Raw genomic sequence first — 23,993 nt, forward strand, 5'->3', positions numbered from 1 at the left:
AGCAAACAAACTCTCGTGAGTGGCCACGAGACCACTGCTGCAGTGGTCACTACTGTGACTAAGGCCTGGCCCGGTGGCTCACATCCCTGCACTCCTGAAGCTTCCATTCAGGGGCATCCCGGGCTCCCAGCTGGCGGCCCGCTCCCCGTCCATCTGCATCATGATCAGGGCCCTCCCGGCTCGCACATGAATCCCATACTGACCTCGAGGGCCCCTCTGGGAAGTGACCCTGCCTCCATCTTTCTCCCTACCTGCTCTCACGGTGCCAACCACTGCTGCGGCCCCTCTGCCCATTCCCAGCCCTGGCCCCCAGCCCCTTCTCTGCCAGTCCCAGGCCCTACCTCTGTCCGTCCAGAAGTCCTTCCTGAAACCGCCTGGCCCCTCCAAACAGTAGGACAAGGCACAAATCTCTCTGAGGAGGTGTGCTGCTATAGTGTACCCTAATCTGAAGTGTCCCCCAATTTAACTGTGAGCCTTTGGGGAACAAAGGGTCGTCTGACTTTGTAAGCGTAGTACCAGGGAACACTCACCTTGTCAGCCCGGTGCCTGGAGATACTCACTCCACAAGTGCAGTACCTGGGAAACTCCCTTTGCACACACAGCATCTGGTACTCAATGCACAAACTTGGTACCTGGCTCTCACCCTTTACAAATACTTGGCATTCACTTTCCAGCACCAGTTCCCTGAACTCATTTGACAAATTCACAAAGGGAGGTCTGCCAAACATCGGCAAGCACTGAACTGATAAGCCCACTGATTCCCCACTAAGGCGTTTCTGCAAGGGGCTGAAATCATGTTACATAGATCCAACAGATGCACATATATTCACGGACACACACACTCAGGCGTGGCGGCAGACCTGCCTTTGCCTCTCAACTCCACTTCTTCCCAGTTCTCCTTGTCTGAGTCTCTGTTGCAACATCTATAAAATGGTAAAAGTAACAGCTGCCCCGTAGGACTGTCTGGAAAATTAAAAGAGCACAGTGCCTGGCACTCAGCAGGGGGACAGTAAGTGTCGCCGGAATCACCAGCGCATTGCTCCATCCCTTGCAACAGGTTCACGAAGATGTTTTACTCCCCACCAGAGAGCAGACTGCAAACTTTCCTGACCTGCCACCAAGCTCAAACCCAGGAGCCAGAGGAGACCACGCCGTCTGAATTTCCTTTCCAGGGAAGCAGCTCTGCTGCTGGTACCCTGGAGACCTCCAGACCACTGCAGGGTCCCAACGGTCCTGGGGTGGGTGTCGCCATCTATCCATGGCCTCCTGTCTCCTGGACACAGCTAACCCCGCTCCCTAGCCTCCCCTGCACTCGGGGGTAGCCATGTGGCTGAGCTGTGGCCAACGGAGCGGCCAGACCCACAGACCGAACCTCTGCCTGGTGCTCACGCCTTCTCCCCAGCCCCGACTCCCCCAGGCCCTGAAGGGGCAGAAACCTCCCCCGGACCGGGACACGAGGCACATGTAAACCGTGCTGCGTGAAGTCCCCAGGTTTGGGGGCTGGCTGTTGCAGCAGTGAGCCCACCCTGACTGTGGCCCGGCCCCACCACCGGCTGGGCCTCACACAAGCACGCGCGGCGATGCACATTCACCTGGGGAGGACGGTGAGCCAAACGAGGCGGCAGTCTGGGCTTTCCCAGGCTGTGTGCCCCTATCTGCAGCTTCTCTGGGCCTCGAGGAGCTTGGGACTGGCCCAGGACACCAGGAAACGTTCCCGTGCTATCTCCGCCCTCCTGAGGACCCCGGCCCCAGGGAAGCTTCCGCTGCCCCGCCCCGCGGAGTCCTGCCCACCCACCAGGAGGCTGGAGAATCCAGCTCTTCTGCTTCCCTCCAAAGTGCGTTTACTCAGCCTCATCCGCTTATACACTCTCCCGATCTGATAACAGCTAGAAAGCAGAACCCATGACAAAGGAAGGCAGTGAAGGTGCCAGGGGCGCGGGGAGTCCTGGGTGTGAAGCCCAGCCCGGCTGCTGGGCAACACGCCGGCGCTCAGCGCTTCCCCCACACTCAGTGCTTCCCCATGGGAAAAAAGCCTGAGGCGAATTCAGTGATTAGGGTGTTCTAGGTCCTAGAACCGTTGTAACACAGCATGGACAAAGGGAGCTGGTTTTGGTAATCCAAGAGTCTCTTAAAGCACTGCTATTCTTCGCTATGGGAGGGAGCGGGTTAAATAAAACACACACACCCCAGAAGTGCTAGAAACTAAGCAAGCTCCATGGGGGCAGGGAGCTGTCTATACGCCCAGCACCTAGCATATTCTGGGTGCCCATTAATATTCTGTAATAGATGATAACAGCTCCTGGAAGGCAGGGGTGATGACAACTGTAGAGCATTTACTAAGATCCGGGCACTTCCCTGGGTGATCTCTAAGTCCGGTCCAGCCTCAGGGCCTTTGCACTTGCCATCCTCTCTGCCAAGAATGCTCCCCCACTAGATACCATCTCCTTCCCTGAACACCATGTGCAGAGTAGCAAGGCTCCTGGTCCCCAAGCCCCGCACACCCCACCCACCACTGCTTTGTTTTCTCCGGGGCCAGACAGATTTTATAATTACTTATCAGTGGTTTATTGTCTGTCCCCTACCCTAGTCCAGGAGGGCAGAGACTGGTTTTCCTCAAAGTGCCTACAAACAGTGATATTTATCTGTTGAATGAACTGCCATGCCTTACTCCACCTAATCCTGACATCATGCTAAAAGGAAGTCCCCAGAATGTGAATTTCACAGATAAGGAGGGAGGTTAGGTGACCTGCCCAAGGTCACCCACCAGCTAGGACGCTGCAAGGGCAGGACTCAAGCTTGCCTGTCTGACCCCTCTGCTGCGTCTCCTCCCTCCACCTTCCTGACACCCCAGACACAGGTATGTGGCAGGTGTAAAGAAATGGCTACTGGACATTCAGTTTCACCACAACAATCAACTTCAGCACCAAAACTATGTTCTCTGTGGTCCCCTTCGCCTCAACAGACATGAACACCTCCCCCATACACACACACACACACACACACACACACACACACACACACACACACACACACACACACGCGCCTCATCACCCTTTGTAGGGCTCTGCTGGTATCAGCTGAGCTTCCTTTCAACCTCACACGGCCTCCCTCGGTGGCCCGCTGAAGGCACTGGGTGCCTTGTCACCAGAGCCAGGAGCAGGGAAGAGACACTGTCACTTCCTCCTTTTCTCTACCATGGGGCCAGGCGGCCTGGCTTCCATCCTGGGGAAGCAGGAAGCCTGGGGACAAAAACGATGCTCTCAGGTGGAGCAGGAAACAGCTCTCCTGGCCATGCAGACCCTTGTCCTTGGGGCAGAGGTCTGCGGGACTGGCCGGAGCCCCCCACCAGTTCCTGGTGGGGCTGGGGGGCCAAACCCTCAGGAGGCTCCCTAGCCAGTGACAGTGAGCCAGACCCAAGCATGACTCCAGACGGCGGGGACCCCAGGCAGCACTGCCCTTCCCCCCTCTGAGGGAGGGTCAGCTCACCCTTGCAAAGCGCTGGGGGACTAAATATTTTAACACTCACCAAAGAAGGAGGCAAAAAACATTCAAACTATCAAAACACAAACAACTCCACTCAATCAAAGTGGAAAGTGTCTTGTTGGAAACTGCAAAAGCCTGGGGCTAACCTCAATGTCCAGTGATAGGGGATGGTCTACCTATATTATTATGGTGCCCCTCTATGATGGAACACCATGCAGCAGGGAAGAGCAGCTGTGCACAGGCACAGATCTAGAATGACTGCCAAAACACACCGTCCAATGAACAATAACGGCACAGAAATGTGTAAATGCCCAGGATGCTCAGCAAGGATGCAGGGCTGGCCTGCGAGGAGGGGAACTAGGGGCCACGGGTCCGTGGAATAAGACAGAAGCTTCATTTTCCCTTATATGCCTTGTTGTACCATCTGAATCTATTTGATGTGCACGTTACTATTTCAATTTTCCAAAAAAAAAGAGTTCTGTATTTTTTTAAAGGAAACTAGACTGTGCCCCCTGAGAAATTTTTCTTAAACTGCTTTCAACAATTTCATTGCTCTCACACATACCAGATCCACTAAATACCCCTAACTTTCCCAAATGCACCGCTCATCTCAGGAGATTTTCCTCTAGAGACTGCCCGTTTTTAAGTAGCAATAATCCCTTGCATTTGGGCAGAATTTCCTGAAGCACTCTCAGGGTAATTAGGAAAACACAAAGTGGAATACAGGCCCCTTGTCATACCCCTACTGTGTGCTGGCCGTCCTGCTAGGTGCTAGTCTGAGTGATCCCCAATCCTTTCAGCAACCCTGTAAATGAGGTAGGATTATCCCACCCCCTTGGAGGAAAAGCAAGCCCCGGCACGGGAAAGCAAAGCAACGTCCCAAAAGTCACACAGCCAGGAAGTTGTAACCTCAGAATCCAGAGCCCGGTGCAAGTGGCAGCAAACCCCGTTGTGTTGCCCCACGGTGGAGACGCCGTGAACCATTTGGCTGCCTTGCTGAATCTCACTTAATCCTTTAATCAAAGGCATGACTTGACCATCTCAGATGTTCATTCCACCAAAACACCAAGGGGATACCATCCATGTGGGCCAAGCTGAGGCCGGCAGTGAGGCACCCTCAGAGAGCTTTGGTTTTTTAGGATGACACGGCCACCAGGCTCCCCCTAAGCCTCACCGGACGTGGTGCCCCAGAAATGCCCTCTCCCACTGCCAGGTGAGTCAGCGGGCTCCCCGGTTGGCACAGAGGAGCGGGCAACACTATACACAGCCACCTGTGGGCCACGGAGCCCCAGCCAGCTCGGCAGCAAAGCCCAGCCATGAGCAGCGAGTGAGACACCTTCAACCTGGACTGGTACAACTCTGCCAGCGGCTAGAAAAGGCATCTCGGGTTGCGCCAGGAGAATGGCAGCATCAAAACTACTCCCTCCTTAAAATGCTCTTCTTTACTGCAGCCTGGGGAAGGCAGACCACGTGTGCTGTTTACAGGGAATTCAGATTTTTTTCCTCTGCTTCTGTCTCAGCCCCTCCCCTCCACCACCTCCAATCAGACAAGTAACCTGGGCAACAAATTTGATATACTCCAAAATCTTATGACAAATGGCACTGAAAGAAAAAAAAATTCTTTGTGTTTATTTATGCCACAAAAAAAATCCCATAAATCAAAAGCAGGGAGGACGGGCGCAAGGAGGAGGTGTAGGTGACGAAGCGGAGAAACGAACACGCGTGTACGTGTGCACACAGGCGAGTTCCCACGGGACCTCTGACTACTCGGGGGGACACGGATTTTAAGTCCCAAGGGGGAACCACCATCGGGATGAATGCAGCACTCTGACACCCAGTAGGCGCTTCGTAAGCATAAGTCCAAGTTCAGAAGGTTGCCGCCCCCAAGAAAACACCAGACTAAAGAAACCGACGAGAACTGAGGTGACTCCTCTTTTCCTTTCCACAACAGAAAGCCCAGAGACGTTTCAACTGAAGCAGCAGAGTGGTGAAAATTTAAAAAACAAGTCAAGGCTACTGTGCCTGTGCTCTGACCCCCGTTTGACCGACTGGACCCTCCCCATTCTGAGATGCCACCTGCTACGTGTTAGAAAAAATAAGGTAAAATAAAAGGTAAGCAGCTGATTCGTACTTCTTTGGTGCAGAGGAGACAAAGCACACGGACAAAGCCCTCTTCCAGAGGACAAACATGCCTAGCAGGTGATCAAATTCAGCCCAGACACGAGAACGGCAAAATGGATTCTGGACCCACGGACCCGAACCTTCTCGGCTACAGCCGACACCATGGTTGGCAACCACAAAAAGCCCAGGGAGGCCCGGGGACTGGGAAGTCTGGACGTGAAAGGGGAATGAGGAACAGCGGCGTCCAGGCCACAGCCTGGGCAGATGCACCCTTCCGCCGGCAAGGTGCGGCCGTGTGTACCCCAGGGAGGGGCGGACACCTCCCAGTACCCCCTCCCGGCAGCCGGGTCACTGGCGCCTTTGTGTTTCCTCCTTTGTTTATGAGTCTTCTGGATCCAAAGTCTCCAGCACAGAGTGCATCGGGCCCGGCGCTGTCACCGGCCATGTCAGGCACTGTTGACTCTGCAAGGATTTAATCAGTAACCGGCCCAGCAGATAGGCACAGGGGCAAGCTCCAACCTGACCCCAGAGAAGGCAAAGTTTACAGCCAGGCCAGGGAGTGAGGCCGCGGGCCCCCCGGGGCCCCAGGCTGAGCCCATCTCCCCGGCAGGGAATGGAGAGAGGTCCGTCCACCTGGGGGGTGTACCCAGCTGGAGCGCCTGCCAGGTGGGACTGAGAGCCCCCGGACGCCTCCACCCAGGCCTGATGCAGCTGTGGTCGTGGAAGCCTGGTCTGTAGCTCTGACTACCCTCCAACTGACTGGATCAGTGCAGACAGACCCTGAAAATGGTTTGGGCAGAGGGTGTATTGGGTTTGTTTATGGGTTTGAATCTAGATCAATCACTCTGAGTCTTGCGCCTGAAGCCCACACAATTAACCAGATAATTACCAGATGGTTCTGAGGTGAGCTGTGTAGAGGGCTTAACAAAAGGATGACGTACACTTCATGGAACGCTATGACCAATACAAAACGCCCGATACACCCAGCAGCCCGAGGCTGGGCCACAGGGGGCTTTCCGTTGAGTGAGCTGCACTCAGATTCACCTTTGTTTCCTTTGGGCTCCCATTTCTCATTGAGTGCTTGGGCCGCACTATAAAATGCAGACAGATTACATAACGCCCGGGCCTCAGGGAAACCCCTCAGGGGCCTGCTTTGCTTCCCGCGGGGGTGGGGGGTGGGGGGCCTGGACACACCAACAACCAGGTGTCTCAGGACGGGACAAGGTCCCCAGTGGTGGTGCCACCCACACCCCTGCCCCGGAGGCCACGGCCTCAGCAGCCCCCCTCCACGCTCACAGGCCCCGGCAGGGAGGGCCGTGCACCCCACCTGAGCCCACCAAGGCCACATGTAAGGACACTCCCTGCCCTGCCCGCGGGGCTCGCCAACGACAGGCGACAGGCGGAGAAAGGGGACAGCCCATTGGACACTCGCGCGTAGTTCCTCCCTCCTCGCTTCCCAACGCCACAGCAAGGCTCTGCGAGACAAATCTTGTGCCACGGATGGCCCTCGGCCCCCAGTCCAGAAAATCACGGCTCCTCTCCAGAGAGGCCCAAGAAGACGAAGGTGCCACCACCACGCCTGCTTGAGAAGCCAGCGCAGGGCTTCAGGCGCCCTTCCTCCCCACTCTCTCTCTCCAACAGACACCTCTTGAGCAATCAGAGGTAAACTGGGGGAGGGGGAGGGGCCCCTTGCGCCTCCAAAGCTGGCTTCCCCCAGCCGTGGGCAGCACAGCACAGCTCCTGGCTTCTCCCGGGGGAGCACGGGAGCTCGGCCTGTCCTTCCCACGGAGGGTCACTGTGCCTCCCAGCCATCTTCTCCTCCCCAACTCCCCTTCACTTTAAGGGTGACAGAAAGAAAAATAAAGCTTCCCCAGCCCCGGCCAGGGGAAAATTCTGAAGCCAGATCTGGAGGCTGCTGACCCCAGGCAGGGAACTACTGAGGACACCAGTTCCTCCCTGAATCTGAAACACTGCGCGCTGGCGAATTTTCTGAGGCTCTCCCTCCATCAAATGAAAAGCCAAATGCCGAGGCCTGTGGCTCGGGACAGGTTTGAGAACGTGCACGAGCCTGAGACTGGGACTGGACCGCTTCTCGCCAACCAGGGATCCTCCCCGAGAAAGCAGCCTTTGCAGATTGCACCAATGTGCCCACAGGAAAGAAAAAATAGGTGTTCTGAGTACGTCGGACCCAAAATTCAGAATAAAAGTCCTCGTGTGCTTCAGTGCCCTGGGGGGGAGGGGTGCGGGGGGGAGCTGTTTCAAGGAGTATGGTTTCTTCTGCTAACTTTTCCCCCTCCCCATTCCCTGGAGCATGTGTCACAGCCTGTGACACACTGCCAAGGGAACATGGATGCCGGGGAAATGTCTGCACATGCTACACGTTTGTGACATGCTATGTAAGCGACACCCTGTTTCCCGGCTGGGTTTTCTTGGCACAGGTGTGGGCAGGCGTTAGATTCAGCGCCCCCGCCCCGACCACCGTGCTTAGTGAACCGGATCACGGTTGCCCCAGAGGGGAGCGTGCATTCTGGGGAAGACGTGCCACCTCTCCATAGAGGACGGGACCCCCTCACAGCAAGGCTCGGGCCCAAGCAGAGCTGGTGCTTTAAACTGTCCTCCTTTCAAAACACAAAGCATCCTGTTCCGGCTCCTGCCCGCCACCCTCCCCCGCTGCGACCCCACCGCAGCCCTCTCTCTCCACCTTGCAGATTTGATTTCAGAAACAGATCGATGACTTCTCTCCCTCTCATGAGGGCGACCCAGTCCCAGCCATGTATTTTAAAACAGTAACAATAACATAATAAAACCTCCAGCAACAAAACACACGTATACAATACTGCATAGACTATACAAGACCAGAACCCCACAGGCCAGCTTCCGCACTAGAACTTGACCGCCCCCCGTGGGGAGGAGATAGTCCAGGACCCCTGCCCCCTCTCCCTCCCCCTCCCCCTCCACTTCCACCCTCCCAGTGTGTCAGTGAAATTTTTTCAGAAAGGGAAGCACCCAGTTTTGCCTGCCAGCCCGGGCAGGAAAAAGACGGGTAGAGAGCAAAGAAAGGAACTGGCTTCTGGAAATTCTTTGGGTTTTGGGGTTTTGAGGTTGTTGGGGTTTTTTTGTTTGTTTTTTTTCTGGTTGTTTTGTTTTCCCATCCGCCGCAGATCCAGATGTGCTTTCCGAAAGGGAACCCCACCACCATCAGGGCCCAGCCTCGGGGGTCTATCCCAAGGTCCCATCCGTAATTAACACAAGCGCTGGGCCCGGAGGTACCCAAATGCTCAGTCCGGGGTGGGCCAGATCCTCTCCATAATTCTAAGGGTCTCCCCGAGCCCGCCGGCAGGGCAGAGCTTCGGATTCCACAATCCAGTCCGGAGCCCAGGCCAGGAAGGGGGCGCCCGGTTCTTCCCGCCCCCCGGCGCCCTGCAGGCCCCGGGCTCCAGGTGCAGCGGCAGGCAGGGGGCAGCCGGTGGGAGGGGGCGCCTCCCGGGCCCCGAGGGGAGGCGCGGGGGTGCAGGCGCGCCGCCGCGCAGAGCGACTCACCGTGGCGGACGCCAGGCTGTTGTCGGCCAGCGTTAGGTGGTGCGGCTCCCAGCGCCTCAGGAATTTCGAGGTGAGGATCTTGCTGAGAAAGGTCCGCGGGTGCCGGATGACACAGACCTGGATGTCGCCCTCCTGCAGCAGTTTGTACCTCATCCCGTTGCACAGCAGAAGGGCCCGGCGGCAGGGCACGGCGCCCATCTTCGTGCCCTCGGGGGCCGGCACGTCACCCCCCAGCAGCGGCTTGGTCTCCTCGATCTGCCGGGAATCGCCGCCGCCCGAGGTGCTGGTCAGATCCATGGCCGGCCGGCCGGGCCGGGGAGGGGGCCGGGGGCGGGGAGAGGGGCTGTCCCGGCTGCCCGGGCGGCGGGGCCCCCGGTCGGCGTCCCGCACCCCCCCACCCCCCAGGAAGGTGGGGGGGTGTGGGGCTGGGGGCGCCCCGCAAGGGAGGGGCCCGGGCGGGCGGGCGGGCGGGCGGCCGGCGCTCGGTCCTTCCTGCGGGGCTCCGGCTTCCTCCTAGCTCGTCGGATGCATGCTCGCGGCGGCCGGACCGGCTCGGCGGAGGGGCGGGCTGGCGGGGACGCGGGGCAGCGCCGGCGGGGGGGCCGGGGGCCCGGTGGCGGCGGCGGCGAGCGGGGGCCGCGCGGGCGGGCGTGTCTCGGCCCCGCCGCCCGCTCGTGTGTACAGTACGTGTGTCTGGGCGGCCGTCCGCGGGCGAGTGTGCGGCGGGGGCCGCGGGGGCCGGCTCAGTTGAGAGATTGCAGAAGCCGCTCGGCGCCCGCGCGATTGGTCCCCGCGGGGTCATGTGCCCGCCCCTCTGACGTCAATGGCGGCAACGGCGGCTGCAGCCGCGGCTTCGGCCTCTCGCAGGCGGAGTCCGTCGCCGGGCGGGGACGCGAGGGGCCGAGGCGCGGCTCGACGGGAGGGGGCGGCCCCCGGGGAGGGGGCTGGGGCGGGCGAGCCCTGGCAGGCCCGGGCCCGCCCCGCCCGGAACCTGGGGAGTGGGCGGGGGCCTCGGGGGCGGGGCGCGTGACGTCACGCCGAGCCGCGCCCCCGCCGGTGCCCAGGCCGGTGTTGAGCCGCGCGGCCCGCCTGCCCGACGGTTCTGAGAACGCGCCTCGGCCCCCGCAGCCCACCCTTACCCCCGCGGCCAGCCGGGATCCGAAATGTCAGCGCCCCGAAACCTGTCCACGCGGATGGCGGAGGTGCGGCCAGGTGCAAACCCGAGGGACCGGGGCCGGGCTGGGCCGGGCCGAAGGTGTGGGGACAGGACCGCAGGCAGGAAGCTGTCCACCTGGCTGGCTAGATGGCGCCACAAGACAGAGATATTTCCTTGAATTGAATGTGTCCCGTCAGTTATCCGGGGAATGAGCCACACTGCCCTGGCTCAGCCTGCAGCACTCTGCAGGCCTCCTGGTCATTTAGAAATGTCTGCCCGCCGTGGCCCTTGGGGTCCTCAGGCCTACCGGGGGGATGGGACAGGCTCCTCAGCCCCACTCCTTCCTTCTGCCCCTGGAGTCTGATTAGTTCCTAATAGGAACCTAGACAACAAAAGCCCTCCCCAGCGTTACCGGCGCCCCCCTCCTCTGCCTGCACCCCAGCAGGTCCAGCTTCTTTACCTCTCCCCTCAGGCCGGGACCGGGTCATTCATCTCTGCATCCCCAGGTCCTGCGCAGAGCCGTGAGAGAATCATACTGGAAGCCCCTTTAGGGAATGAGCTATGGTGTCACTCGGGAACGCCAGCTGTGCAACAAAAAAAGTTCCCTTTCTGCCATCAGGAGTGGCACCAAAAGCCACGCAGCAAGTGCTCTGCTCTGAGGTGGGGCTTTCTCACATCCACGCACTTCTGCAGTTAATATCATTAAAACCCCCAGATCTGTGCCTTTTTTGTTAAGTGAAGGTGTCTCTGTAGTGAACACACAAGTGTGTGAGCATGCGTTGAATTGCATCATGAGTGTCGAAGTTTGTCCACGGCTGCCCTACAGTGGGAACTGCCCCCTCCCCCTCTCTCCCAAGAACAGACAAGATGAGGGCCCCCCAAAACACTCTCACTTGATCCCGGCCAGGGCTGGGGCCAGGGTGGAAGGCAGGGCCCCCGCATGTGTCCCTCACCAGAGAAGACGCATCTCCAGCCTGCCCAGGAGACGGGCAGAGCTGTTCTCTCCTCGTGAGCCCTGGGGAGGCACAGTTAGGCGGGAAAATGGGGAATTCACTGACACCCCACAGCCTGCTGGCAAATTCTGTTCTTGAAGTTCTGAACATCAACGGCCTTGAGAAAACCATCAAGCAAGGAGGAGTCAGGCAAGCCAGAGACCCCACCCGGTGACACAGACGTGGATGCCGGAGGTGGGGATGGCAGGTGGTTGTGACCAAGACGCCCAGGCCACGCCGCCAAGGGGGTTAGGTCTGTTGTCCGAACCTTGATTGAGCTCCTGCTGTTTGCCGGTTGCAGGAGTAATTCCCCGCGTCCTAAGCATGCACGCAACTTTTCCTTCTCACAGCAACCCATGACACAGGGTTGACCCATCAGCATCCCCTCCTGCAGGTGAGGATGCAGGGAGACTGCCAGGCTCACTTGGCTAGCCAGGACTGGGCCCCGGTGCGGAGCTCAGGGTCTAAGACCATGTAAAGACAATGACCGCACTGTGCTTGGGGCTACAGGGAGGGGGAGGGGCGTATCTAACCCAGCCGGGCTGTGGCACAGGGGACACGTCCTGACTCCAAGAGGTCTTTAGGAATCAGGTAAAGAAGGGGAAAGGTGCTCCTGGAAGGGGGGACGGCACATACAAAGGCAAAGAGGTGGGAAGACCCTCAGCCTGTGCAGGAAACTCCAGACTTTTTTTTGTTGTTTTTTATTTTATTTATTTTTGGCGGCGTTGGGTCTTCGTTGCTGCACGCGGGCTTTCTCTAGTTGCAGCGAGTGGGGGCTACTCTTCGTTGCGGTGCTTGGGCTTCTCCTTGTGGTAGCTTCTCTTGTGGCGGAGCACAGGCTCTAGGCGCATGGGCTTCGGTAGTTGTGGCGCACGGGCTCAGTAGTTGTGGCTCGCGGGCTCTAGAGCGTAGGCTCAGTAGTTGTGGCGCACGGGCTTAGTTGCTCTGCGGCATGTGGGATCTTCCCAGACCAGGGCTTGAACCTGTGTCCCCTGCATTGGCAGGCGGATTCTTAACCACTGTGCCACCAGGGGAGCCCCAGACATTTTGCCAAGGCATGCAAGGAGCCCAGGGGATGCAGGGCAGAGGCCTCAGAGGTGAACAGGGGCTGAGCGGGCAGTACCTTGAAATGCAGGCCCAGGGACCAGACTCTGCCCTGAGAGCAGTGGGAAGCCACCACGTGGGGCATGCAGGGAGCGACTTGTAGATATCACCTTCATAAGGTCACTGGCCACAGCATGACATGGACAAGATTTGCAGAGCGGCAGCCTGGAGGCAGGGAGGCTGGTGAGGAGGCTGTTGAGGGTACCCGGGAGGGAGGTGATGGGGTCCAGCAGGAAATCATGGAGTGGGGAGGCTCGGTGGCAGACAAAGCAGCTGCTGTCCACTCGAGGGACATCTGTGGACCCTCCTCTCCCTGTTCAGGGGGCAAAACTTCAGCAGAACGCGATTTACCAGGAGGCAGAGGATGCCTGATTTTATCCAGACATCCTCAACACTGCTTGATATGGTGGTTGATCTGTAAGCACTAAACAGGAACAGCATGATAAAATGACCAGCACCCAAGTGCCAGGTACTATATTGGGGGTGTTATATATATATACATATATACATATATATATATATATATATATATATATATATTTAACATCTTTATTGGAGTATAATTGCTTTACAATGGTGTGTTAGTTTCTGCTTTATAACAAAGTGAATCAGCTATACACATACATATGTTCCCATATCTCTTCCCTCTTACGTCCCCCCTTCCACCCTCCCTATCCCACCCCTCTAGGTGGTCACAGAGCACCGAGCTGATCTCCCTGTGCTATGCGGCTGCTTCCCGCTAGCTATCTGTTTTACGTTTGGTAGTGTATATATGTCCATGCCACTCTCTCGCTTCATCCCGGCTTACCCTTCCCCCTCCCCCTGTCCTCAGGTCCATTCTCTACGTCTGCATCTTTATTCCTGTCCTGTGGGGGCATTATATATCGATATTTGTTCTCCTTTCTTCCAACCAACCCAGAAGGCAAAAATTCTTACCACCCCCATCTTAAGGGCGAGGAAGTTGAGTCTCAGAGAGGATCAGACAACCATAGGGATCCAGCCAAGATTTGTACCCGAAATTCTGACCTGGAAGTCCATGTTTTTCCCGCTCCTCCTTTGTTAATGTTTTCCTGAGCAGGGACTCGGGAAGAAAGTGTTGAATCTGATCAATGTCATCTTTCAATAAGAATATTTCTTGGCCTGAGTTTGACGTCAGTGATATGGAGCCCCCAAGATGCTGCCAGAAGTTCCTTGAGAACAGAAACCAGGAGCTCCTGGTGGACAGCGGCACTCAGTGCCTGCAGGCAAATAGGCAGTGACTTTTGGTCAGACTCTCCTCTCCTCTGTTGCCTAGGCACGTGCAGGCAGTAGGTCGAGGTCAGTAAGTGAGGGTGTGAGAAGGTGGGACACGTTGATAGCTGGTGATACGCAGAGCCCCTCGCCTCCCACTGTCCCAGGTTCCTGACCTAAAAATGAGTAAGTCCAGCTGTCAGATTCCTTCAGAAGTCCCCTCCCTCCAGCCCGCCAGCCTCTGTAGGAGACACAAGCCCATCAAGTTTCCACTGATGGATCATGTACCCAGGTCATCCTTGGTGCCACGAGAACCCTGACTCTGCAGAGAACAGTGCAGGCCCCTTAGAGTTCACCCTCCCGGCGTCAAACTTCAGAGGGTTATGGAGCAGCAGGAAGGGCACGCAAGTCCACAAACGCTTCACTCTCCTCGGGCCCCCGCTGGCCAGTCGACTCACAAAGGTCACCAGACAGAGCTGCCATGTTCTGCATCCTTTGCTGGCAGTCCCAAAGAGCAACGTTCTGCTCTCACCTGCTCACTGGAAGTACCTCTCCCACTCGGGTCAGCAAGTGGGAGACTTATTACCACTACGGGCTTACCCCGGGCCGTACTGGTGGAGAAGCTACTCCGCCTGAGGAGCTGGGAGAATGCAGTCAGCAGGCAGGGAACTGCCCTCGTGAGCTCACATCTCAACCCCAAGGTCCCTCAAGTCACCCCTGGAGCCAACTCAGAGCGGAAAGACAGACCTGTTACCCTGGCTGCCCACAAAGGGGTCCCTGGTGGGGAGGAGAGCGTAGGAGCTGACGGCCAGCCCTAGGAGAGGACCACCTAAGCACCCGCTTCTAGCAGCCCTGCCCCTTCCGGCAGACGCCCACAGGTGGGTGTCCTCCTTGGACTGGTCTCCAGCAGCCTTTGCCCAGCTCCCTCCTTGCCCCCGCCCCCAGCTATGAAAGGGTGCACGAACCCAACACACCCTGCAAGAGGGCAGGGTCCATTCCAGTTCCGCGCATCCCTGTGTCCGGTGGCGTGCTGGTGAAATGTTTAACCATCGGCTTGCGGGGGGCGGGGAAGCCCTGATTTATAGCATTTGACAATTCCCCAGTTGGAAATATTCCCCCCATGCCTGTTTTCAGGTTATCAACATGCATCACTGAACGTGAAGTTGGGAAGAGACGCACCCCATTGTAGAGTGTTTCTACCCTACAGATAGAACATTCCAGGGGGCAGCAAACAGTGGCTGAGGGGCCAGACTCAGCTCATGGCTTACAAAGGCTAAAATATTTACTACCTGGCCCTTTTACAGAAGAAGTTTGGCGACCCCTGAAAGAGACATAAATAACCTACAGCATGGAGATACAAAATGTAGTATAATATGTAGTCAAATAATTAGGAAGCGGTGAGTTTTATTACCTTTTTAAGAATATGATTTATTTAATCGTAACTTTATATTAATTCAATCTTGTTTAATGGCTGTTGGACAACCAGCTTGCAAAATTCATGAAAAATTAACAATCAGCTCTCATGAGCCAGTATAGGTCAGCTTGAGCAGGTCCCTGCCTGTTCTGGCCCAGAGAAGATGCACTATGGTTATCTGTTGAATGGTTGGAAATCAAACTGCAACACCAACGTTCTAACCACTAGGCGACCTTGCCCTGCTTCCTTCCTTCCTTCTTTCATTCAGTTCCATTAAACATGTGTCTGTTAGCACCTACTGAGTGCCAAGGACTTTGTTGGGGACTACAGATCCAGCTCACACAAGATGCTGCCCTCATGGGCTCATAGTCGAGCGAAGGGAATCAGACACCCCTCCTCCCCCAATCATCCCCCCTCAAAGAAAAAAAGTATGCGAGGAAGAAAACAAACTCCTTGCCCTTTCCTTTACCAGCTCTGTGTATCTTTGGTTGATTTACTATAAAATGGAACTGCAACGGTACCTTTTTCCAGAGTCAAAGGAATTAAGTGAGATAATGAATGTTGAGCTCACAGCCTGGCACTGGGTTAGCACTTAGAATAAGCGTTGGCTATTTTGTGTTGCCACTGTCATTTTAGAACCCATGTTTCCACGGCCCTGATCGCAGGTGCTCCTCTAGATCACTTCTCCAAACGTTTCCCATCTGCCCAACAACTGGGATACAGATACCCAATACAGCACCTTTGCAGGGTTTTCAACTTTGGCGCCATTAACATTTACGGCTGGATCATTCTTGGCGGTAGACAGCTGTCCTGACGACTTCAGGGTGTTTAGCAGAATCCTTGGCCTTAACCCACAGATGCCAGGAGCAGCCACAATTTGTGACAACCAAAATGTCCCCAGACGTTACCCCATGTCACCTGGGAGGCAAAATCAGCCCCGACTGAGAACCCCTGGTTTAAAGGAAGACATTTTCCCCATCCTGTCAGCCGGTACGGGCTGCTCCCCAGCCATGCTGTGGTTCCCAGTCTGGGGGAGATTATATTGTCCACGTTCATGCAGCAGCACGTCCTTCCTCAGACGCCACTTCCCAGGGGCCGGAGGAAACTCGCAGCCAGCTTTACCAGACTGTCAAGGAACACGAGGACCCACAGGATGAAATAAGGTGCAACCTGTTTTGAGTCGTGTTTTTGGAGCCCTTTAATGGCATGAAGCCATGCCTGTAATCATATGCCAAGCACCAAAAGCAGGCGACAGAATCGTTTGTTCTTAATTTCATAGCTGCTCATGGCACTGTTGCTTTTGGGGAACGCTCTGGAAGCTCCACCTGAAAACTGTCTCAAAATTACATCATCCAGGAGAGCATTGCCGAACCTCATTTTTTTTTTTTTTTTTGCGGTACGCGGGCCTCTCACTGTTGCGGCCTCTCCCGTTGCGGAGCACAGGCTCCGGACGCGCAGGCTCAGCGGCCATGGCTCACGGGCCCAGCCGCTCCGCGGCGTGTGGGATCCTCCCGGACCGGGGCACGAACCGGTGTCCCCTGCAACGGCAGGCGGACTCTCAACCACTGCGCCACCAGGGAAGCCCCCGAACCTCATTTTTAATAGGCATGAGACGCCAGCATAACGGAACACACATTCTGTACCGATGGCATTTAATGTACTGATTGAATAATAAAATGTGCTTATTCTCCTGGTATAGGGAGAGGAGTCATGTTTTCATCCTGAAGTTGGGGAACATCCCCCTTCTGCTTCTGAGCTGATGTGAAGTCAGCCCATTTTCTAGGCTCACGTGGGGAAGAAGGGAGGAGCGGGTGGGAGCACGATTGCTACTTCACAGCCTCTGATACTGGGTGGCTGAGTGATGACTGTGCCACCCTGCCCACTTCTCTGGTTTGGGGGATTTGGGGGTGCAAAGGTGGGCATCAAAGGAACATGGAGTACCACCCGCTCTGCCTTTCTTTCTCACTCTCCCCAAATAATTAAATCTGAGGTTAATTTTTTTTTAAAGTATCACAGAGGATTGAACATTTATCTGGAACTAATCTTTGTTACACACAATCAGTGGATTCATTTATATACACACACCAAAACCTTAATAGCGGTTACCTCTGGAGTGGTGGGATTACAGGTCATTCTTTTCCCTTTTGAAATCAACATTATCAAAGTATAATTTACATGAAATAAAACGCACCCACTTTAAAAGAACAGGTTGATAAGGGCTGACGAATGTCTACATCCAGGTAACTACCACCCCAATCAAGGTACTGACGTAGAACATTCCCACAACCCAAGAAAAGTTTCTTACGCTCCTCTGCCGTTGATTCCAGCCACCCACTTCCGGACCTAGGCAACCCCGGATCTGCCTACTGTCACTACTTCTTGGACCGCATATAAATAGAGTCAAAAGATACATCCTCCTTCGGGTCTGACCCCTTTGATGCAGCATAACAATTTTTGCAATCCATCTGTGTTGGTGCACGTATTGTGGTCTGTTCCTTTCGTGGCTGACTAATCTTACCATTACACGGCTGTAACAATTACAGGGAAATATTTGTTTTCTTCTTTATGCCTCTCTTCCCACCCCCCAAGCCCAAATTTTCTACAATGAATACGCACTGATTTGTTTCACTTTTTAAAATAAAGACGAATGCCATTCGTTTGTTTTAAAATTCACGGGGACTTTATGAAGAGCCCGAAGGCCAGGCTGCTGCTGACTCGTGGAAGTGGATGCCTGGCACAGCTCCACGGAGGACTGAAGGCCATGGATCATATTTTTAAAAATAAAAACCACTGTGTTTTTCAGATTAATTGCATCTCTCTCCCACACCAGCCTTTGCGGTGAGCTGCTCAAATTGACCAATTTAAATGTGACCTCACTTCTTTCCCCTTCATCCGCTCTGAGTCAGTTGCTAAGAAGCAAAAGGAAAGGAAGTATCGGAGGGGGGGCAGGGAAACGTGTTACATGTGTGGAGTACGTGTGGCTCTTCCCAAACTTCTCCACACCCCCCTTTCATCAGCTGAGGCACGATCAAGGGTTTGTGCGAGATCCCAGAGCAGGAGAGCAGAAGGAGGCTGAAAGCACTAACTTTGGATCTGGAGCCCAGCTGTCCACCTTACTCAGGTGGGTGATACTAACCAAACCTCTTAACCTCTCGGAACCTCAGTCTCTTCATCTGTGAAACAGAGACCCAATCATGATACTCACAATCGAGCAAATGAGATGATGCATGTAAAGTGCCCAGAACAAGGTTTAGGAAGAGGTCAGTGCCCAACACATGGTAGGGAAATAAATGGTTGCTCAACTCCTGGTCCCTTCTTTCTTCAACCACAGCACGAAACTGAAACTGCAGTCTGCTTGGGCTGACAGGAGAGGAGTGGCCATTTTCCTCTACTAACTCCAGGGAGCAGACCCTCACACATGTAAAGAGACACGGGGAAGTCCGGCTGCGGCATCCAGGTATTCACCAAGACCCCGGCTGCAACAGAACGCAATCAGAGTAGCTTCAGAAAGGGTGGGAATGGCTTTTAAGGAATCGAGGGTGTCTCACAGAACCCCAAGGGCATAAAGGTAGGCAGGTCTCAGCAAAAGCCAGAAGCCAGGGACCCAGGAGCTTCTCTCTGCCCTGTGTACCTGCTTCTCTCTGACTCATCCTTCCCCCCCATCCTGGCTTTCTCTGCTGTGTTGCCTCCGCCTGACAGAACGTGACCACTCGAGAGACCAGCAGGATCAACAAACTAGGAGCTCTCTTGTGGTCCAGTTCTAAGGGAAGAACTTCGTTGCTCAGTTGGCCCAGATGCCTACCCTAGCCAGTGTCCGAGCCGAGCTGCACAAATATGGCTGCTGGCAACCCGCTCCTTAGAGGTGAGAAGGACGGTCAGGTGGGTCACTGTGATCTGGTCAGACCCCCCCCACCCCAAGAAACGTCTTATCCCAAAGAACAACTACTTCTTTCATTGTGTTCCCCAACCTTGTGCATTTCTTGACTTTATTAATAATAGTAGCAAATAACCACATAGGGCTTACTGTGTGCCAGCCACTGGTGTAAGCACTTCGCCTATGTGGATTCCTTTAAATTAATCCTCACAAAATTGCAATGAGGCTTACTGTGCCCATTGTACAGATGAGGAAACTGACAAGCAGGGAGGTTAATTAACTTGCCAAGGTCACACTTGAACTCAGCCAATCTGGTACCAGACTCCTTCTCTTAGCCACCACGCCATGTTGCCTATTTTAGCCCCAATCATGTTTTTTATAATTTCTCTGTTAGCCCATGTCTCTCAAAAAGAGAAGAAAAAGACGAGGAAGGGGATGAACACCATCTCTGACATTTCGCAAAAGCCTTTTACAGTAGACAATGGAAAATGCTGGAACTTTGCTGGCTGTCCTCACTGTTTCATTTTGAGCTGTGGGAGTCAGGGGGGACAGGCATGACAGCATTGTTATTGCCTCTCCACGCCGCCCTGTGACACTCCCCTGGCCTGGACCACCTGGGGCAGGACCTGTAGCTTCTTAACCTGCATGCAACGGGTGCTCAGTAAGGTGGTTTTTGCCAAGAAAATGTGTTCCCCGCATTACAGTTTTCAAAGCACTTCCAAAGACAGGCAAAGAGATCAGTTAATATACTGTCCCCGTGATACCTCAAGGAAGGGGAGTCCGTGGGAAGAACAGACACGTGAGAACCCAGCCAACGCTGAACAACCAGGCCCTGGGAGGAACAGGAATCACGGCAGGGTCTGCACAAAGCCTCCTCTCTCCTCTCTGCCTTTTGTCCTGATCTCTCTGGGATTCTGGTCCAGTGCCTCATGGGACTCTGACTGCCTCTGCTATGTGTCTGGCACTGGGCCTGAAATGGCCAACTCAGCCCAAGCACCAGGGCTAAGTGGGCACCATCTCCCAGCTTCCCACCACCTCCAAACGTCCAGGTGAGGAATCTGATGGATGGCTGGATTTTATCCATACAGGCCCCGAGTCTCAGGTTCTTTGGCCCCAGGCTCAAAGAAGGAAAGTAACTTGCCCAAGGTCTCCCAGAGGGGAGGCCACCAAGTCAGGATACTGGCCTGTCAGCACCCGGACTCCTTTCCTGGGCTGCTGTAACAAGGCACCGTAGCCTGGGTGGCTTGGACAGCGGAAATGTACTGTTTCACAGCTCTGGAGGCTAGAAGTTCTAAACCAAGGTGCCAGCGGGTTCGGTGCCTTCTGAGCGCTGAGAAAAGGACCCGTTCTGTGTCTGTCCTGTAGCTTCTGCCAGTCTGCTGGCCATCTCTAGCTTGTAAACAGAGGCATCTCCCCAAGCTCTGCCTTCAAGTTCAAGGCATTCTCCCTAGGTATGCCTGTGTCCAAACTTCTATTTTTATAAGGACACAGTCATACTGGATGAGGGGCCCACCCTATTCCAATGTGACCTCATTTTAACTTATTACCTCTGCAACAACCCTATTTCCAAATAAGGTCACAGTCCTTATTTGGCGGTACTGGGGGCTAGGACTTAGACATCTTTTTTTTTTTTTTTTTTCCCCTTGGTTGTGCTGCGTGGCTTGTGGGATCTGGACCGCCAGGGAATTCCCCTTTGGACATCTTTTTTGAAGGGCATAATTTGACCCCTTACAGAGCCCAAAGCCGGCTTTGGAAGTACCACTCCGTTCTACCCCAGCCAGTTCTCACCGTAACGCCCTGGTTCCTTATGGCCCTGGAAGGCTTTGCTCATCCTGTTTTCCCTGGAACAGGCGTGGACACAAGTCTGTCCTCCAGCTCACATGGGAGCAGTTCCCAGGAAGCAGCCGTGATTCAGGAGGACCCACTGGGGCACCCTGGGCGGGGCATTAGGGAGCTTTTATTCAGACGGTGGCCCATTGTCTGACCTTCTCCACCATGCTCCAGTGTCATCAGGCAACTGCAGAGGCATTAAACCTGAACAGCTCACAATGGACTAATGAATTTCATTCAGCGTGGATGACAATGACCCAGGCATCAAAGCTGGCTGGTGTGACCTCTGGCCTTGCGGTTTCACAATGGTGATGGTGGACAGGTGGCTGGGTCCTGGGCCAGAGATTCAGGCAAGTGATTCATTTCTATATTTATTCACTTCTCTATTTGGTTTGGCTAAAAATCTTCAGCAGATTTTCCTCGAAGGTGAATCAGCCACACCTACCCCGATGATTAGCTGCATCTCGGAAGCCCAGGATCTGGGTTCAGGAAAAGTCGGTCCTGCCCATTTCTTCAGCCTTGACAGACATCAGCAACCCTTTGTGGAATGCTACCTAAGATCTCAGGGCAGGAAGGGGCAGGGTGAGCAGTGGAATCCAGGACGGTGTAGCTGCAGTCTGTATTCATTTGGTACTTTGACTTGGTGACTCACAGTTTTGAGCCTGGACTGGGTGTTTGCCTCCTTGAAAGGAAAAGTGCTGAGGGCATCACCAGTGCCTCCAGATCCCAGCAGCTGCGACGCCCTCCTTCATCCCCGGGGAGCAGTCAGTGAGATGGAACATTGGCCTTGCCACAGCTAAAAGAAACCCCTATGGGGCTTTCCGTCCACCCCTCGTATTTTGCAGGTGGGAGAAACTGAGGTTCAGAGAAGAGAAGGAGCCTTACCCAAGACCACACAGGTGATGGATGGGTGGCAAATCCAGGCTCAGAGCTCCTGATCCCCCAACCCAGAGCTCTCCCCCACCCCCAAGCTCCTGCTTTTCTTCTCCAGCTGCTGATGGAGGATGCCGGATCCTTTGTATTTCTCATCTGTCTGCCTGTTGTCGGAGTCTGTGGAGTCAAGTCCCTGGGGGAGGCTCATCTTCCTCTTTCCCATCTGCCCCAGCCCCTCGAAACCAGGCTGTGCGCTCCCTCGCCGTCCTAATGATGTGTGCTGTTGCTTCCTCCCTCTCCTGGGATTTCTGCAGCTTTTCACACTTTACTGCATTTCCTCTGGGCCTCCCTCCTGGTGTCAGCACCCTCAGCCCCCAGGAAGGGGCCAGACCTGGATCCTGGCCCCCAGATTCCACCCGGGGCATTTCTTTTGAGCCCCTCTGGCTCTGTTTCCCACCTCGACACTCCCTCATTCTGCCATCTTCAACTGCCCGATGCTGGCGGTCCTTCCTCAGGGCCTAGTGGATAGGGTGGGCCCAGCAAACAAAGTGAAGACAGACCCCCTTGTGGCTACAAATCAACGTAACTTTGAAAAGTCTAGCAGCCCAGGAATGCTTTTAAACTTTTTTTTTTTTTTTACAAAAAGTATGTATTTTCACTTGGGAAAAATCAGAAGATATAGATGAAGAACAAAACAAGTCATAATGGATGTTAATTAGGCAGCTACTATATTCTAAGCACTATGCACATATTAGCTCATTTAATCCTCAAATGAGCAATCCTACACGACAAATGACATGATTTCTTCAACAAATAAATGGCAACAAAACAAAACAAAAACATGACAGCAAGGAGAGTGTTGAGGTTAAAAGAAACTTAAAAGTGCTACCAACTGTAGAGAGACAGGTAGATAGATAGGCAAGTGACAAAGCACAGTAAACATGTCAGTGGTTCAATCTAGGGGGTGACACACGCGCTCACTGTAAAATCCTTCTGCCTTCGCTGGATATTTGAAAATTGTCCTATTAAAACTCTGGGGAAGGGATTTGCCTGGTGGCGCAGTGGTTAAGAATCCGCCTGCCAATGCAGGGGACACGGGTTCCTGGTCTGGGAAGATCCCACATGCCGCGGAGCAACTAAGCCCGTGCGCCACAACTACTGAGACCACGTGCCACACCTACTGAAGCCTGCACACCTAGAGTCCGTGCTCCGCAACAAGAGAAGCCACCGCAATGAGAAGCCCACGCACCGCAATGATGAGTAGCCCCCGCTCGCCGCAACTAGAGAAAGCCGGTGCGCAGCAACGAAGACCCAACACAGCCAAAAGAAAAAAACAAAACTCTGGGGAAATGGATATATCAGGCAAATGAAATGTGTGGAGCTTGTGGATTCCGATTCAAGCAAATCAAACTTAAAAAGCATTTATGGGACAACCGAGGACGATTACACACTGATTAGACTTTAGATGATTTCAGAAATTGTTTTTTAAAAAATTTTAGGCATGATAATGGTATTGTGGTGGGTTTTTTTTTAAGAGTCTCTTTGTTTGGGATTTGCTTTAAAATAACAGCCGGAGGAAGGGTGGGGAGGTAGAGATGAAACAAAATTGGCAATTTATTGCTACCTCTTGGCCCTGGGTAATGGAGGTTCACTAGACTATTTCTTCTTCTCTTGTGAAGGCTTGAACGTTCCCATAATAAAGAGTTAAAAAGAAGAAAAACACTCATAGTTTGCACTTGAGGAAACTGAACTGAGGTTTAGAGATGTCAGGTTATTTGCCCAAGATCTTGTAGCCAGAAATCCCTTAAAAGGGATTAAAAAAAAAATTCCTGGAACTTCCCTGGTGGTCCAGTGGGTAAGACTCCACGCTCCCAATGCAGGGGGCCTGGGTTTGATCCCTGGTCGGGGAACCAGATCCCGCATCCATGCCGCAACTAAGAAGCCCGTGTGCCCCAACAAAAGATCCCACATGCCGTAATGAAGATCCAGCGTGCCACAACTAAGACCCTTCACAGCCAAAATAAATAGATAAATAAATATTTAAAAAAATATATTCCTACCTGACATCCTATCATGCACTCTTCACACCTTGGTGAATTATCCAGAACTTCTGTGCATGTCAAAGGATTGTACATGACTTAAAATATGTGTATATACACTGCCTGACTCCATCCCTGGGCAACATGAATCATGTCAGTGTTGTCCTCAAGCATCTCTTTCTGACGTGGAACTCCGGAAAAGGAACTCGCCCATACAGAGGGCCTTCTGAGCTAAGCAGTCCCGCCCGGCCGATTCAGAGGGTGCTCGTGGAGCCTCCAGCTTTACTGCTAGTCATGTGATTGTCCCTGTTCTTACAGAGAAGGAAATGAACTCAGA

The 23,993-nt window shown here is 54.3% G+C and overlaps 1 protein-coding gene across 2 annotated transcripts in view; it reads right to left on the reverse strand.

Annotated features, from left to right (window-relative positions):
- CMIP (c-Maf inducing protein) overlaps positions 1–9,710 on the reverse strand; it is a 237,515-nt gene extending 227,805 nt beyond the window's left edge. For both annotated transcript variants that reach the window (XM_082862876.1, XM_082862875.1), the window contains exon 1: positions 9,145–9,710. In XM_082862876.1, coding sequence (XP_082719002.1) covers positions 9,145–9,441 — 297 coding nt within the window. In that variant the 5' untranslated portion in view covers positions 9,442–9,710. The remainder of the gene's footprint in view (positions 1–9,144) is intronic.
- Between the last annotated feature and the right edge of the window lie 14,283 nt (positions 9,711–23,993).

This window comes from Leucopleurus acutus (genome assembly GCF_964270905.1).
Source record: "Leucopleurus acutus genome assembly, chromosome: 20".
Classification (NCBI taxonomy): domain Eukaryota; kingdom Metazoa; phylum Chordata; class Mammalia; order Artiodactyla; family Delphinidae; genus Leucopleurus; species Leucopleurus acutus.